This window comes from Phaenicophaeus curvirostris, chromosome 21 (genome assembly GCF_032191515.1).
Source record: "Phaenicophaeus curvirostris isolate KB17595 chromosome 21, BPBGC_Pcur_1.0, whole genome shotgun sequence".
NCBI classification, from domain to species: Eukaryota; Metazoa; Chordata; class Aves; order Cuculiformes; family Cuculidae; genus Phaenicophaeus; species Phaenicophaeus curvirostris.
Window position 1 is genome coordinate 6432777 of NC_091412.1, and position 15611 is coordinate 6448387.

The 15611-nt window shown below is 46.9% G+C and overlaps 1 protein-coding gene across 24 annotated transcripts in view; it reads left to right on the forward strand.

Annotated features, from left to right (window-relative positions):
* MSI2 (musashi RNA binding protein 2) overlaps window positions 1–15611 on the forward strand; it is a 250360-nt gene that overhangs the window by 211561 nt on the left and 23188 nt on the right. For 8 of the 24 annotated variants that reach the window (XR_011338955.1, XR_011338956.1, XM_069874417.1 and 5 more), the window contains exons 11-12: window positions 12792–12815; window positions 13955–14062. The exons of 2 other annotated variants lie outside the window; for them this stretch is intronic. Coding sequence is in view for 16 of the 22 variants with exons in the window: in XM_069874417.1 (XP_069730518.1) it covers window positions 12792–12815; window positions 13955–14062 (132 nt within the window). In the remaining 6 variants the exon portion in view is untranslated. Of the gene's footprint in view, window positions 1–12791; window positions 12816–13954; window positions 14063–15446; window positions 15474–15611 lie in introns of all 24 variants that reach the window. 14 more of the 24 variants (XR_011338958.1, XM_069874419.1, XM_069874425.1 and 11 more) reach the window with 5 other exon arrangements.

Consider the following 15611-nt stretch of genomic DNA (forward strand, 5'->3'; position numbering starts at 1 on the left):
CACGCAACAAAACCAAAGTGGTTTGTCACCACTGAAAAGCAGGTGCATCTCACTGAAGGTACCAGTTGTGCCTTGGGGAGTGGGGCAGTAAATGGGAGATGCTCATCACCTTGCTTGGATTTCCCTGCTCATGTTGTTTGCTCCATTCCCACTCAGATAATATATTCCTGAACAGCAGTCGGAACTGTTAGTAGAGTTGTGAGGCTGTTTTTCTCAGATGGCTTGAGACTCTAGTCTGTAGCCGCACAACCCATCAGAGTGGTATGGGGTGCGTGAGCACAACACAAGGGATTTGGTACCTGTCAGCAGGATGGGCTGTTCCCCTCGATGAAGCCAAGCGTGTGGAGGGAGAAGTGCTGGGGCAGAGAGCCTTGTACCTTGGGAGCACAGCTCAGGATGGCATGGGAGTGCTTCAGGAGCAGGTCTGGAGCAGCAGATGAGGGTGGAGGTGTGCTGTCATCTATGATTGTGTCGTGCCATCTCTCAGATGCCTGCATGGCTCTCCCCATTCTCTTTTCACCCCTCTCAGCTGGAGGGAGCTGCATCCTATGGCACAGGGCTCGTCCTGCAGCACAGGGCTCATCTGCAGCTCAGGGAATGTCCTGCAGCACAGGGCTCATGCAGCCCTCACTGCTCCTCCAGAGACCGGTGGGAAGAAAATCAAGTAGGATGCTCGGGAAGGGTGATCGGTGCCCTGGGACGAGTAGCTCAGGTGTGGTTCCAGCACGTAGTCCTCCTCCTCAAAAGAGCCCTAGCCCCCCAACCCTCCCGCTTGCATGTTTTGACACTTGCAAAAGTACCTGTGGGGCCCATGTTATGGCTGTGGCTTGGAGCGTGAGAGAGGAGCACGTGCGAACCTGATGGAGAGAAATCTAAGATCTGCTTTTCTAGTAATTTGTCATGCCCAAATGCTCATGGTTTGGAAAGAAAAATACTCAGCCTATTCTGCAGGAGCATCCCAGGCAGTGCAGTGTGCCCGAGAGCTGCCTCCCAGCTCCGTGGTACCTGACCAGTGGTGGTGTTGCAGCCACGTCGATGTATAAATATCCATGCATATAAACATACCGCTGGCTTCCTATGGATTGTTCTCGAGGTGACCTGGCAGGGCTTTTTGCTGCAGTACAGCTGCATGGTGAAGCCTGTTCTCCTCCCCTGGTGCTTGTGCTGTGGTGGAGCAGCCCAGAGGGGTCCCCGTCCCGCGGGGCTCTGCTGTGCCCCTTCACCTGCTGGCAGGCGTTATTCCCCTTCCACCTCGGGTTACACTGCTGATTTACTTCTTTTACAAAGCCAAAATGGGATACCCATCTGAATCCTGGTGGTATTCACTGTGACTCACGTCAAACGAGGTGACAGTGTCACACTACACCTGTTTGCGTCTCCATCCCGGTCCCGGCCGCAGCGGCTGCTCCCGCGGCTCCTGCCCACGGGAACAGCCCCTTGCTCCATGGGCGAGACACACGCAATCACTCTGGCGACTGCTCTATCTTCTCCCATCACGTTGTTTTCTCCTCTAGGCCTTTACATCTCAGTACGTAGCCTTTTTTTTTTTTAACTGCAATCACTCCCTTTCTGTGTCTTTTTTTTTTTTAATTTCTGGGACTTATCTTTTCAGTTTAATCTATTAATTTCTGTTCTTATTTCACTTTGCAGACTATTTGCCGATTTCACAAGACATAATTTTTATCAACTAGTTCTTAAAGATGCATAACAAATTAATCGGGGTTTACTACAGTGCTAATGAGAGAGAGACAGAAAAAGCCTGGGTGGTCCATGTTTAATATCAATGTCCACTGAGAAATTGCTGCTCTTGCTGGCTGGTTTGATTGACTGGACTTTTTATTTTATTTTTATTTTTTTAAAGGCTCCATATCCTCACTGCTTTGAGTTTGCTTTTTTTTTTTATTTTTTTATTTTTTTCCTCTGCTTTGTTATGAGTTTTTAATGCCCACTTGGAATGTAACTCACCAGGATTGGGGTTAGGGGTGGTACGAAGGCATGACTTCTCACAAACTTTGTAGAACTAATTTTATCAAGGAAGCAAAAATGATGATTTGGTCTTAGAAGCAGCCCCAAAGAGAGGTGTCAGCACTTTTCAATATAGTAGTAGCCCAAATCATACTTAGGGTGGAGTGGGACTAGCGTCTCCGGTTGCTAGGATCAAGGCCAGGTTGGATGGGCAGCCCGATCCAGGGGGAGGTGTCCCTGCCCATGGCAAGGGGATTGGAACTAGATGATCTTTAAGGTCCCTTCCAACTCAAACTATTCAATGATTCTACGATCACTAGCATCGCAAGGTTTAATTACTGATAACGTGTGCCCTGCATGCGCAGGTTGCCCCTGTGGCGCTGGCAGCTGCGGGCGCAGCAGCCCCATGCATGTTCTCGCCTGTTTGGTTCGCTTTGAGGTGGTGGCCTTCTCGGGAGCTGCCGTAGCCCTGCAAGGGACCAAGAAAGGGGCAAAGGCGATCGCTGTCCCTCCTGCAGGTCCCTGCCCCAGCTCCCACCCCCTCAAACTGCAGCCGCGCTCTCGCACTCTGCGCAATTGCTTCTCCTTCCAGACTTTGCTTGCAAATCATGGGCAAATCACTTAACTTTTGGCGAGAGAGCCAAGCTTTCCCTGCTAGCTGAAGCTGTATCGCGCCTCCCAATCTCCACCCAAATCGCAGAAGAGCTGCAAACCAGTCTGATAATGCCTCCATCATTTGGCTTTGATTTTAACCACATTCTGGAATTCCGGGTAGAAAACATGCATTCTATTTAAATTCTATTTTACTTAACGTGTTTCTACCCGTTTTATAAGTTTGTGAGAAGTAAATTGCATGCTTACAGTAGAACTGTAATGCATTTTAATGTTTGTTAATCCACTTGTTTAAAATGTCAGTGTCAAAGGCTCTACAATACACGGCTATGCTGTTCATTTCATTAAAGTTGCTTGATGTAATAATTGGTTAGTTTTCTTTTTACTTTTCTGCAGGCAATAGCTTTTTTTAATCTGTATGGCTTCTTATTATTTTGTTTGGGTTTTTTTGCTATGAATTGCTTTGCTTTTGTGAACTTGTCTTAGTGTGCATGATTTGCAAACATTTCGGCTATTGTGAATTTTCTCATTTTTTGTAAATAGTCCATCTGTGCTTTTCTTATTTTCTTTTTTATGACTTTTTTCCTGTAAGTAACTGAGGTAGAAAATAATAATAAATTGTTTACAACGGATATGCTGTGTTGCTGCTCTCTTAGCTTGCAGTTTTAATATTTTGGTTTGGACGCACCAAATAACCAGTACCAATGACGATTTAATAAAACAATAAAACAACCATCACTCAAAGCGTGTGACCCAGTGTTTGAAGAATCTGCAGATGAACAGTTACATACGAAGTGTGTTTACAGCAAAAATTAAAACCAAAAAAAATAGACAACAATGCACTTGTAATTCGGGAGAGAGGAGAGACTCCGTGTTAAAATATCAGTATTGCCAGCATCTGATCTTCCACCACTGTGGTCAGTGCTGTCCGTGCCAACAACCAAGGTGGGTTTAAGCATCAAAACCGTAAGCATATTAGAAACCCCTGTTGCAAACTCTCCTGCACTGTTGTGCAGGAATCTGTTGCTGCTGTTTGGAAGTGGAAAGGAAGATCGGGTAACTCCTGTCACTGTAGAGCAGGTCCCTGGCTGGGGTGGCAGCCGGTGTTCTTGGTGCAGACCTCGCGCTGGGACAGGTACCGCTGGTCGTGCCTGCGAGGTGGGGATGTGGCTGTCACTGTGCTCATCTCAGTTATATTTCCTTCCATAGTTACCTGGATGGGTTGTCTGGATTGTCAAAGTTACTTAGAAGCCTTCGGCTCAGGAATTTAATATTTTTTTAATTAAGGGTTTGTTTGCTTGTGTGTTTGTTAAAGCTTATTAAAACCTTTGTATATGGGGAGGGGTGGGAAAAACAAATATTTTCAGAAACTTCTTGGAGCTCAGGGAAATGCACTTGTTTATTAATAATGGTTCTCCATAGTCCACGAAGCCCAGCCTTGCGTCATGCTCCTGCAGCGCCTGGTGCTGTGAAAATGCAATGCAAGATCAGTCTTGAACTGATGGTTTTCGTTATTATTAGAGCATTTTAAACCAACTGTTTGTTAATCTATAGAGCTTAATTTAGATTCTTTCCTGATGCTGGTCACAAACTGCTCGCTTGTCAGCCGTCAGTTCTGGGCAGGAAGGTGTTCTCATGAAAACGTGACTTGTGGTGCTTGTCTGGTAGGTCTGAGAAGGGAGATGAGGGAAGGAAGTTCCTATATGTGGGATTTAGGACCCCCAGCAATATTACAAAGCCACAAGTTCCATTGCTGCTGTGGGTTGTCACTCTTGGTTAATAACCTCCTAAGGGGAGTGCGGTGGGAATGGAAGGAAAAGAGCGTGTTTGTAGCTTCTACGTCCTGCAGGGCCGTGACCATTCCATCTGTAGCAGAGTGTGGTGGGACACAGCGATGGCCATAGCTGGGAGGTGCAGCTCTACTGCGTTGAGTGCAGTCTGGAAAGGTCTGGGAGTTGATGCATTCAGCTCACCAGAAGGAGCATAAGCTTTAACTCTGCCAGTTGATATCAGCCAAGGTCTGGCTCCCAGCGTGATGCACTTAGTGCTTCAACAACCCTGAGCCACATATCCGTGTGTACGAGCACCTGGCTACTCCGGTGATGTAAAGAGGTTTTAAGGAGGGGATTCTGCCTACACATGGTTTCTTTACCAATAGGGAGTAATGAAGTTAGTGTTAATAAGAGTTGGCTCTGTAAAACACTTTTAAAGCACTGTTTTGTAAGTCTAAGACTGGGAACAAAGTTTGTCTGGTCGTGACGTTTTAATGATCAAACAACATTAAGAAAGGAGAAATTGCTGGCAGCTGCAAAGTAGGAGGAGGAGATACAAAATATATTTTAAATTGTTCGGTTAGTTGAGCCTTGTAACAATAAGAGATGTGGAATGAAACTGGAAATGTTTCTCACTCCTTTGCCTAACCCTTTAACTGCTTAAAATCTGCTCTAATCATCCCTGCACTGCATGTTTTTTTCTCCTAAAACACATTGCTGCATCTGCATGGCATACAGTGGTTTACAAAGTGCATTTGAAATCTGCTAGAACCACCTTAATTACTGCTCTTCCAACCTCTCCATTTCAGCCTCCATCAGTGAAAAACAAAGACTATAGACTGGACCTGTTTTAAAATTAAGGCTTTGGGTTTCTTCTGCTGGCAGAGGGCAGGACCATTCACTTTGCAGGTGCATCCCTGGAGTGAGGAGCAGCTGGAACTGCAGACAGCAAACTGAGAAATTAATATAGCAAAGCCTGTAAATTTCCAGCCAGAAGGTACTCCTTCAAGTTCTGCTAAGGTGACAGGAGCTTTTGTTTTTGTACAGGAGAAAAAAAAGATGTCTAGAGCTGCTCCTTGAGTTCAAGCAGAGCTTCAGCAGCTTTGCTTCTTCATCACATTTCTTCTCAGAAGAGTTGCCTTTTTTTACTGTTGTAGAAAATTGTATAAAGTTCCTTTTTCACCTTCCATTTCCCCCACACCTGAAAATAATCTCCTGAATATTATATTTAAGGTGAGATTTTCAAGAGAGAAGCTGTCAATCTGAATTGATGGTCCACCTTCCACCAATTTCAGTGGCAGCAGAGTGGTCAGTAAAAATGCTACCTGTCCCCGTTTTCCTGCCCCATCACCCCTGTGTGAGCCAGGCTGCTCTTAAGGATTCCTCAGACAGCCCAGAGCCTTCCTTAGTTCTTTCTCTACTGATTCCTTGAATAACTGCTCGAGCAATAAGAACATCTTGAACATTGAACTTAAATGCTGGTTGTCCTATTCCCAGCTGCTCACTGATCCATGCATGGAGTTTGTGACAGGCTTTAGAACTTCTGGGTCATTGCCTCAAAAATGAGCAATCGTAAAGGGACAGGGAGGAGAGAAAAGGAAAAAAAAAACCACAAACCCACCAGTCTCTCCAGAGCTCTGCATTTTGGGTGACGCTGCAGCTACAGAGCCCCTGGGCGATCGCTTCTGCCGCGAACAGGCCACAGCTGCAGCCCCTGGGAAGTGGCAGGAGAATCATTATTCGCAAGAGTAAAGAGGCAGAACACAAACACACGTGCATGGAAGAAAACATGGATAACCCTGTGGAAAGAAGGACGTAAAGCCAGTTCTGCTGTAAGGAATTCTACGTGTCCAAGTTAGCCGGAGCACGACAGCTAGTCCGCTTATTCCTTATGCCTCTGTAGATCTAATTTTTAACTGTAAAGCTGTTAAAAATTGAGAGCTGGGGGTTGCAAAGAGCTTGAAGAGATTAGTCTCCTTAAGCACAAAAACATTCAAATATGAATGTTTTTCAATCACATTTAGCAGCAGGATTTCCAAGTCCTCCTTTGCCCAGAAGCAGTAATGCGTAGTTGCTGCAGTGATGCCCTGAAGGTTTCTGGGCTTGGCATCACAATCCTCTCCTCTGACCTTTTTTCTAACAGGGATTATGGAATGCCCAGGGGCAGTTCCTCCAGGAAGGCAGCGGGAAGTTCCCCATCTCTGCCAGGAAAGGCTGTGCTCTCAGTGAGCTGCAGTGGCTCTCTGAGAGGGATGCAACTTCGGACACATAGGTGCTGGACAATTTCCTGACCTCTGATAACCTTGTCCTCTGATTAATTATCTTCTCTTTTACTTAGTTGCCTCTTGTCTGCATTGAATTTTTCCAGCCTCAGCCTCCAGACATGAGTTCGTTTTATGCTTTTGTTCATCATCAAGAATCTGTCTTTTAATAATCCTTATCCAGATAGTTTAGAGCATTCATAAAAATTTAAGTGAGCGGTTTAACCAAATAGCTCATTTTGCCTACCATCGAAGCAACTGAAATGAGGCTTGAAACAAATCAGTGCCACTTTGCTGAACTTTAAATGTATGCTGTAATGCTGTTCTATCTAACCTGCCCTTGTTCATTCAGCAGCAGGTAACTGAAATTCAGAGCTTCTGTGCTGTGTGACAGCTTGGGTACAGCGAATTCACAGGTATTCCTCACCCTGCAGTGAGCGTTACATTCATACTTACCTTGTTTATTAAAAATTGATGGTAAATGTTTGGCTTGGAGCTTTAAAATGAGCAATGCTTTCATTGGAGCGATCAACTTAGTACTTAACAGAATTACGTGCTTTTAGGAAGCGATTTGGTTGAGATTCTCTTTCACCCACATCAGCTGCATTCACTTGAAGCTCATAATTCTCTGTGTTTCACCAGTTACTAAATTAGGGAGAAGCCAAATTACATATTGAGTTTGAGTGTTGGATGGTGGGAGGTATAGTTTTCATAGGACGCATTTGAGAAGCGTAGCAGATGCCTTGAAGCTGCTGTAGGAGAGGAAGAGTTTTGAAGTAGAGTAAATAAACTAAATCAGCTACCAGCTTTTGCTTTTTGGGTTGGGTTTTTTTTAATAAGTAGTTTTCTTAGAATAAACTATTTGCCTTTGAGAAGTTTCCCAGTTTTCTGCACAGTGAAATAACTGCAACAGGGTTATTACACTTGAAATGACACAGAATGATAATTTGGAAACAAACAAGGCTTTGTCTCACTGATGCATAAAGTAATTACTGGGCAAAAGTGCATCATTCTCATTTTAAAACCCGTGGCCTGAGAGTGGTAAACAGCTGAAAAATGGGTCGTTTGCTGTACATAAAGTGGAAGTGCCAAATTTTAAATGAACTATATTTGGGTTTTATTGTTTTGTTGAAATTCCAAAGCAGAAATATTTGTTCATAATAACATCCATCTGCAAACACGCGGCCGGTGTGAAGTGCATTACAGGCGTCTGACGCTGAGAATTCTCCCACAAAGTCTTGCCACGCGCTGTACATGTTAAACATGAGACAGTTGTGCCTTGAATAACGCAGTGGGCTGCTTGATGAGGTTTCCATTATGCATGATGTGGTGTATCTGAAGCTCACTAATTTTCTGACCCGGTGAAATAGATTTTAATAAGCTCGATGTAACACAGCATATAAAGACAAAGGGAAACACTTAATGGGGCTGTCACACTAAAGGGCTCTGAGTGGGCTTGGAGGTGCTAGAAGTGTTAATAGAATTGATTAAAAGCTTAGGAAGGAAATTCTCTATTTCCGTGGAGGTCTGCCCTGCACCTTGCTTGGTCTTGACTGTTTTCTGTGGCATGGAGGGCGCTATCCCACTTCTGGATCGGCAGACCAGGGTCACTGGTGGCAAACGTGAGCTTTTCCAAGCAGGGCTTGTGGCTGCCTCCAAGTTCACTTCCTATAGACTTCAGGAGAGCTTTGGTAGAGTCTTCAGTCAAATCTCAAAGAGTTAATTGCTACTGGAGAACGATAATGTGTTGTGAGTGGCTTGGTAGCATCCCGATCTTTCACCAATTCTAGATAAAATTTGATTTCTGTGGGTGTATCTTCTTATCTAAACACTGAGCATTAGGTAGCAGGTTTTTTTTCTTTCATTCTTGTTTTGTTATAGAAAGGGATGGGGAGCCTGAGACAGAGAAGTCTGAAAGATGAAGGTTTTAAACATAAAGGGATTGTTTTGGGATGGAGCTTTCCCTTGTGCGTGCTCACCATTAAAGGCTCCGTTTTTGTCCAGTAAATTGGACCCACGCCTGCCTGCCTTCAAAAAAAAAAAGCGACCAGGCTCTTCTGCTTCATGGTTTTGAGTCTCTGATACTTTTGAAATGAAGCCTAAAGATCCTACAAAGAGGATAACACTGCCTAATGGAAAGAATAATGCAAGCGAGAACCCATTTGAAATGACAGCTGTGAGCCTTGCGAAGCTTTTCTGTGCTGATCAAAGCTGCTGGTAACATTGTTTGAAAAGAGGATATCAATTTCCCCCTCTCCTTTTCCCACTCAACCTGCAGATGATTTTATATTCCAGACTTGGCACTTTTTTCATGGGAGATCAAGTGAACCTCCTAAATGGCCGGTGTCAGAGCAGCGCGCTGGGGAGCTCCGTTGGTGTAAGAGGCAAAACGCTTTGGGGGGGTCGTAGCCTCAGAGCTCAATCTCCTGTGTGAACGGGGCCCTCAAAAGGCCCCGCACAGAGACACTGTGACGTTATAAGACTGACAGCAGGACTCAGCTCTGCTACCTGCGTGTGCAAGGGCTCCAAGCAATCTGTAAACACAGAGGGACGATTTTGCTCACTAGGTGCAATTTTGTGGTGGCCTTTATTTTATTCTATATGTATGTCCCGTAATTTTGGCTTTTTCCTGAAGTCTAGTGCTGGAGTCAAGTGATGATTTTGCCCTCTCAGCTTCTATTTTTGTTCTTGTTTGAAGTCCCCATGCTTATTGCTGAAGTCTGAACGTATGAGCTCAAGTGCCCCAAGTGCTTTAACCGTTAGAGGCAGAGGAGATCCTTTTCATGATGTTTTTTGATGTAAGAACAGATTTCATGAACTTTCTGACTTCTTTCTGGTTTGATTCCTGTTGTCTGGCTGTTAGTAGAGAATAGGGATGGGTGTCCTTTGGATATTTGGAGTCTTGAGGGTCTAAACAGAGCAGAGTGAGTCTGAAGGAGTCAGTGATTTCTCATGGAGAAATAGAGCTGCGTGCAAAAGAGCACGTGTAGAGGAAGGGAGTTCTTTCTTGTGTATTCCACTCGCTCCTGGTTTCCTTGTAGCCAGCTTCAGGCTGTAGTGAAGGAGAAATCAGTGGATTGAGAAGAGAATGATCCCACTGGAGCAGGAGGTGGAGCAAGGCAGAGACCTATGGAGGGACCGTGCCCTTCACCAGGAGCCCTTGAGCCCCTTGAGTCCCCCTAAGCACCAGCCCTGCCTGGGCAGCATGGCTTTCACCAGATTTGTTCACAAAGCCCCTGGAGTATCCACTAAATCCTAGACTCTTGGCATTTTGTGCTCAGTAATGCCAAACGTGAGCTGGCAGGGCTGGGCGCTGCCTGCCTCTCCTGGGCACACACACTCCTCATCCCCCTTTCTCCTAAATTTGTGCCTTTGGAGAAGCATGGACTAAATTGGTGACCTTAGGGCAAAGCGTTTAAATCCACATGTGTCCATCGTCCCTTGCACAAGGCTGCTTCAGTATTTAAAGTGAAACTATTGATGCAGGAAGAAGGAAAATATATCTGTGAAAAATTGAACTCCAAATACTGGCTTTAGCTCATTCAGAGCAATAAGAGACCATGAAATTGATGTGAATCCTCAGGGCTTTCCTGGACAGTGTGCAAGCCCATTGCAAAACATTTATTGTAAAATGTCTTCTAATTGCAATGCCTAAAGTGGGCACTTTTGTCCTTTGGAACAGCTTTGGTGTCTTGTTTTCTCTAGGCAATTATAAGCAGCGGACACACAAAACAGGACAGCAGCGTTTAGGCAGGAATCAGAGTGCCTTAAACAAGCAAGATGAATGAATTGATCTCTCCCTCCACCCCTTTTGATTTTCCAGTTGACTTCAGAGAGCAGAGGGCTCGGAGGGAGCCAGGCTGGCACCAGCAGTGGGATCGCCGCTGCGGGTGGGATCCAGAGCGTGCTGCTTGCAACTTCAAGGCTCTTTGGTCCAGGCACCCATTTGTGGCACCCGGTTACCTCCAAGCCATCTGTTAAAAAAGAACAGGGAATGTGCAAGCCTCTTGACAGCTGGCTACAGGATGTGAAAAGCCTGCTGATACCCCACAGCTCTCCGTGGCCCCTTGGGTCTCCCTGCACCCAGCAGTCTTGCATTCCCAAAGCATGCACCCAGCAGTCCTGCATTCCCTCCTCTGTCTCCCAGAGGAACCCTGGGGTCCCCATCAGGCAGAGCAGGTTGGAACACATCCACCTTTGCTGCTACGTGGGGAACAGCGCTTGGAAAAGTTCCACTGGGACTCGGCAGCTGCATTGTGCCTCATTTTAAACCCTGATGCCAGGGAAGGGGAATGTGTGCAGGCGCAGAGCCTCACCAAAGCATCACTGTGGTTTGGGGGACCACCAAGAGGCTCTGTGGTCAAGCAGGTGCCTTCTGCAGGCCTGGAACCCATCAAAAGCGCCTGCTAATGCTTTCCTCCTCACTGAAGAGCTGCAGGTACCTCAGCTCTGGAACTGTAATAAAATAGTGTGACAAGACAGGCAGAAGGGTGACAGAGATGGAGGCTTGTTGCAGCAGACAGAATAGGTTCAGTATTAATTGCTCTGTCACCATAGTGCTACTCTGAAGTCTTTGGTGGTGTAGAAGTTTATAAACAATGGGAGGGAATAATATGGTGTGACTGAAGTGCTTAAATGATGCTGTAGGACTGGTACAAGAGGAATTACAGAAGTGAGTGGCGGAGCTTGAGACCGGAACGTTTGAGAGCCCAGCTGCACCCTTGGCTGTCTGCAAATGTTTTCCTCAAGTCGCTTTGCTTCTTTGTGCCTCCTTTTACCCCATCTGTGATGTGGGGCCGGCGTCAGCTGCTGAGCGCTGCCGAGGGGTTCGGCAGTAAACAACCACACAAGTATAACAGTAAGTTAGCGCAGTTGTGAGACGCCGCGCGGCATTAATGCGCTCGACAGCGTGGTGACGGGGAAATTTGTTGTCAGCTGAATGAGCTGATTAATGCAGTGTCTGGCAAGTGTAATTGCAGGGTGGGGGATTGATTACTTTCAGTACGTTGGATTGATTTAGGGATCGTCCAGTGATGGAACCAGCCTGTGAGTTGGTATCGGTAAGCAGGTTTTTGCCAATCTTAATAATCAATCCTTGTTCCCATCTCCTGCTTCTGTAACTGTAAGGGCCACGCAGCCGTGCCGCTGCCACTCTGCCTCCACCCGGCCGGCCGCAGCGTTCCGAGCAGCCAATCACACTTGAGTTGTTTGGAGTGCCATGTCACACAGATGCTTTTATCTCAGAATTGGGATAATAGCTTTCTTTGGGGGTGGAGGGATTAATTTTTCACACATCTGTCCACTGGAATGCAATAACAGATCCTTTGTTCAGGTCCTTTCTGTGGAGTGCCTTCTCCACCCCTGTTATTTTATTCTTCTTTTGCATGGCAAAACTTTTTGTCCTGCATTTCAAATAGATACTGAGCGTCCCTGGCAGTTGAACAAGAGAAACAAACTTTCCAGCCCTGTTTTTTATGCTGCCTTCAGAGGATGCTTGGTGATTTGAAGGGTATTTGATTGGTTTTGGCAGATGCATTTTATTCTGTGGAAAATCCACAGCTCCTCTGATCCCTGAACAAATGGTTTAGGGAGCCCCTGGAGCTTCCAAATGAGAGATTTGCTGGTGGCCAGCTGGTCCTGGCCGTGCCATGGGAACACAGAGGAGGCTGCTCTCGGGATGTGTTAGTGGGATGTGCACCGTGGTGGGCAGGGAGCAGAGGAGAGGCTGTAGGGCCAGTGCTAGCTCTGCTCCTGCCTAACCCACAGCAGGAGGGCTCTGGGATTGGCCTGGGCATGGCTCTGCAGGAAAACAAAGCCCCAGAGCCTCAGCCCTTGTCCTTCAGATGCTTACTGAGGTTTTCTCGCTCTGGCATATCTCAGCTCCAGCCCTAAATGCATGTCAGGGGACCCGACTGGTATCGATGGCTCCATCACCAGCAAGAGGGAATTTAGCACTTGGGTATTTGGTTATAATATCCCTCAGTCTGGATGTACTTCCTCCTGCATCCCACTCTACCTGAGGCGATTGCAGTTCACCAACATAATAAAAACAAACAGATTCAGCTCGGCGTTAAGGAGCAGGGTTTGCTGTGCGGTGTGTGGGCTCTCTGCTTGGGGAGCAGCAGCAGCCAGGGGTAGCTGTACATACATTTACCTATACTTTTTTTTTTCCCCCCAACAGCCCTATTACCATATTTAAATGCAAGTATGTCTTTTTTTAATTGACGTTTTAAGTAGCTTCAAGTCACTCTAGCCTAGTTGTTCTCTGCTCCTTTCCGTCTGGTAGATCACCTGTAGCTGAGACGATAGCGCTAGAGGTAGCGGGCTTGTAGTCTGCTGGTTTCTCTGGGTCTCGCTCTCTCCATTCTACTACCTTGCTGTTCTCTTTTTCTGTTGCCTCAGTTGGTTTTCTGTGGTTATTCAGCATTGCAAAGCAGCTATGATCAAAGCCCTGGAGCCCACTCAAGGGGCAGGTCCCATGGTGGGATCTACCCGTGGGGTTGTCCTGTCGGGTGCCAGGAGCAGTCGGAGCTCCCCAGAGACCAGAAACCTCCCAGGATTTTGTTGACTTTGCAGCAAGGGGGCTTGGGGTTCTCGCTGATCACCTGGACCTGGCCATTGCCCTCTTAAAATACATATATTTAAAGTCAGAGCCTCTGGCAGATCTTTTGAATGTTAATTAAGTAAAGAAACTAAATCTGCGGTCTTGCTAGCAGCATTTCATTCATCTGTAAGGGCTCGATCCCCCTGTAGCAGGGTGTATGTCTTCAAGCTCCTTGATCTGCAGCTGTTTTGCTTTCAAAAGCTTTTTGCTTTCTTTCTTTCTTTTTTAAATTACATTCCAGTGAGTTTTTTCTGCTTGATCCCAGCAAATCTGTGATCTTGACATGAGGACCTCCTCATATTTTCCATTACTGCCATGTCTGTACATCAGCACATTATTATCACTTGCAAATAAGCAAAGAGGAGAATTCCCTCGTTGTTTTACAAAGCGGTCTGACCCTAGCTGTTCGAGAGTACGGAGACGGGAGCCGAGCTGCAGGCTGTGCCGCCGGTCTATGTGCCCCGGCCCCTCGGGGTTGGCGGCGTGCCGGGGGGTAATCGCGCCATCAGCGGCTGCGCCACCACCTTCCTCTTCTGCCAAGGGGATTTGAGCCACCTTTGTGCCAGCAGCGGGCACCTGGCGAAGGCTCGGCTCCTAAAAACAGTGCCTGTTAGTGGCACGGAGAGCCGGGATGGCAACCTCTGGAAACGCCAGGCCATTGCTGGCCACCCTGCGCCCCACAGAGACTCGCGGTACCCACTGGCTTCTTTCTTTACCCTTCTCCTTTTCTCCACGGCCAGGTTTTCCGGCAGCGGCTTATGGACCAGTAGCAGCGGCAGCCGTGGCGGCAGCAAGAGGATCAGGTAGGGGGGCCCGTGGAAGAGCAAACCCTCAGAGTGCAGGGTCAGGTAAAAGCTCTGTCGGTATTCTGTGTGGCTGCAGCTCTCCATCATTTCTCTGATTTTCCTCACACTTAACCCTGGGGAACTGAAAACAAATTACAGAAAAAAAAGAATATATGAACGATAAATAATCAATCCCAAACTACAAGCAGAGGCCACGGGGCCTGGAGCACCTTGCAGGAGATTGGCGTAAGAACTGCCAAAACCAGGGTAGATATTCTGATTTGTTTCTTTATTTATTCCTTTATTATGTTGGTTTCTTTGTTTCTTTGGTTTAAATTTGAGCTTATAAAGGACACCCTGAAAAAAATTAATCTGTATTTTTGAAAAAAAAGAGGTTTCGTTCCTCATGGAAAGCTGGGGTTGGGTTGCGACGGTGGCCACAGCCCTGGGTGCTCCCACCGTGTGTGGAGCCGCTTTAGCTGCCTCCAGCGTGAGGGTCAACCTTCACAGGGCTGTGAGGTGGCCGTGTACCCCTTGGGGACAGGGTCTTCTGCCTGCGTGGGGCAGACACTGTTGCAAATGCTGTTGGCACCAGAGTGTGGCTGGCAGTTTGCTGGCCGTGCCCGCTCCAAACCCCAGCTCCTTTCCTGAGAAACGTCAAAGCTTTTCTTCCTGTCTGTCTGAAAACTCTTTATTTTTTTCCCCTTAAGGGAAATAAATAAATTTATGCCAATTACCGTTACTACCTCAGGTTTTAAATTTAGCTAAAACATGTGAATTAGCGCTTTGCTCGGGTAACCAAGTGTTCCGTGCAGCCATCAGTGAGCTGTTGGCTCCCCAGCCTGCTCAAATCCAGCCGGGATGGAGCTGCTGCCACCCTGCACCTCCTGCACGGTTTCCCTGGCCCGGACTGGGTGTTCTGGTGTGCCTGGTGGAGGGACCGGAGCGGAGGACGCGGCGGTGGCAGCAGCGCTCCAGCTCACTCATGGCACGGTCCCAAAGTGGGGGTTTCTCGGAGGCTTTTCTGGCAGTGCCGGTGGGTTAGCCAGACGCTTGCCGAAAAGACCCGACCAAACTGCTGCGTGAGGGGTTATACGAGGAGGGTGCGGGCTCAGGTGTGTCTCGAGAGCGAGCCTGATGCCATGGAGGCCAAAGAAAGACACCAGGAGAACTCCGTTCCATGCAAACTGGCACTGCTTGCAGGCTACAAAGGATTATCTGTACCAGTTTCATCTTGTGGCATGTAGAGAGCGCCTAAGGGGTGACTTGCCAGACTGGTTGTGGGGATTCCCTGTCTCCTGGCTTTTCCTGCTGCCCCTTCGCGGAGGGGGAAGAACAAACCCAAAGAACAAAAAGAAGCAAACAAAAAAAAAATATTGATTTTGCATATGATTTCAGGAAAACAGACTTCATTGTTTCTGCCTCTTCCTCATGTTTTGCCCTTCAGGTTTTGTTTTACGTGCAAACAGAGCTGGTGAGTTGCCCCTTAGTGAGGCACAGAGGGTTTGGCTGGATTAACGTTGCTTCCCTGATTATTATTATTTTTTTAATCAGAGTGCTTTTGATACCCATTACAACTGAACTGAGCATTGATCAATTCTGTGCCTGAGAA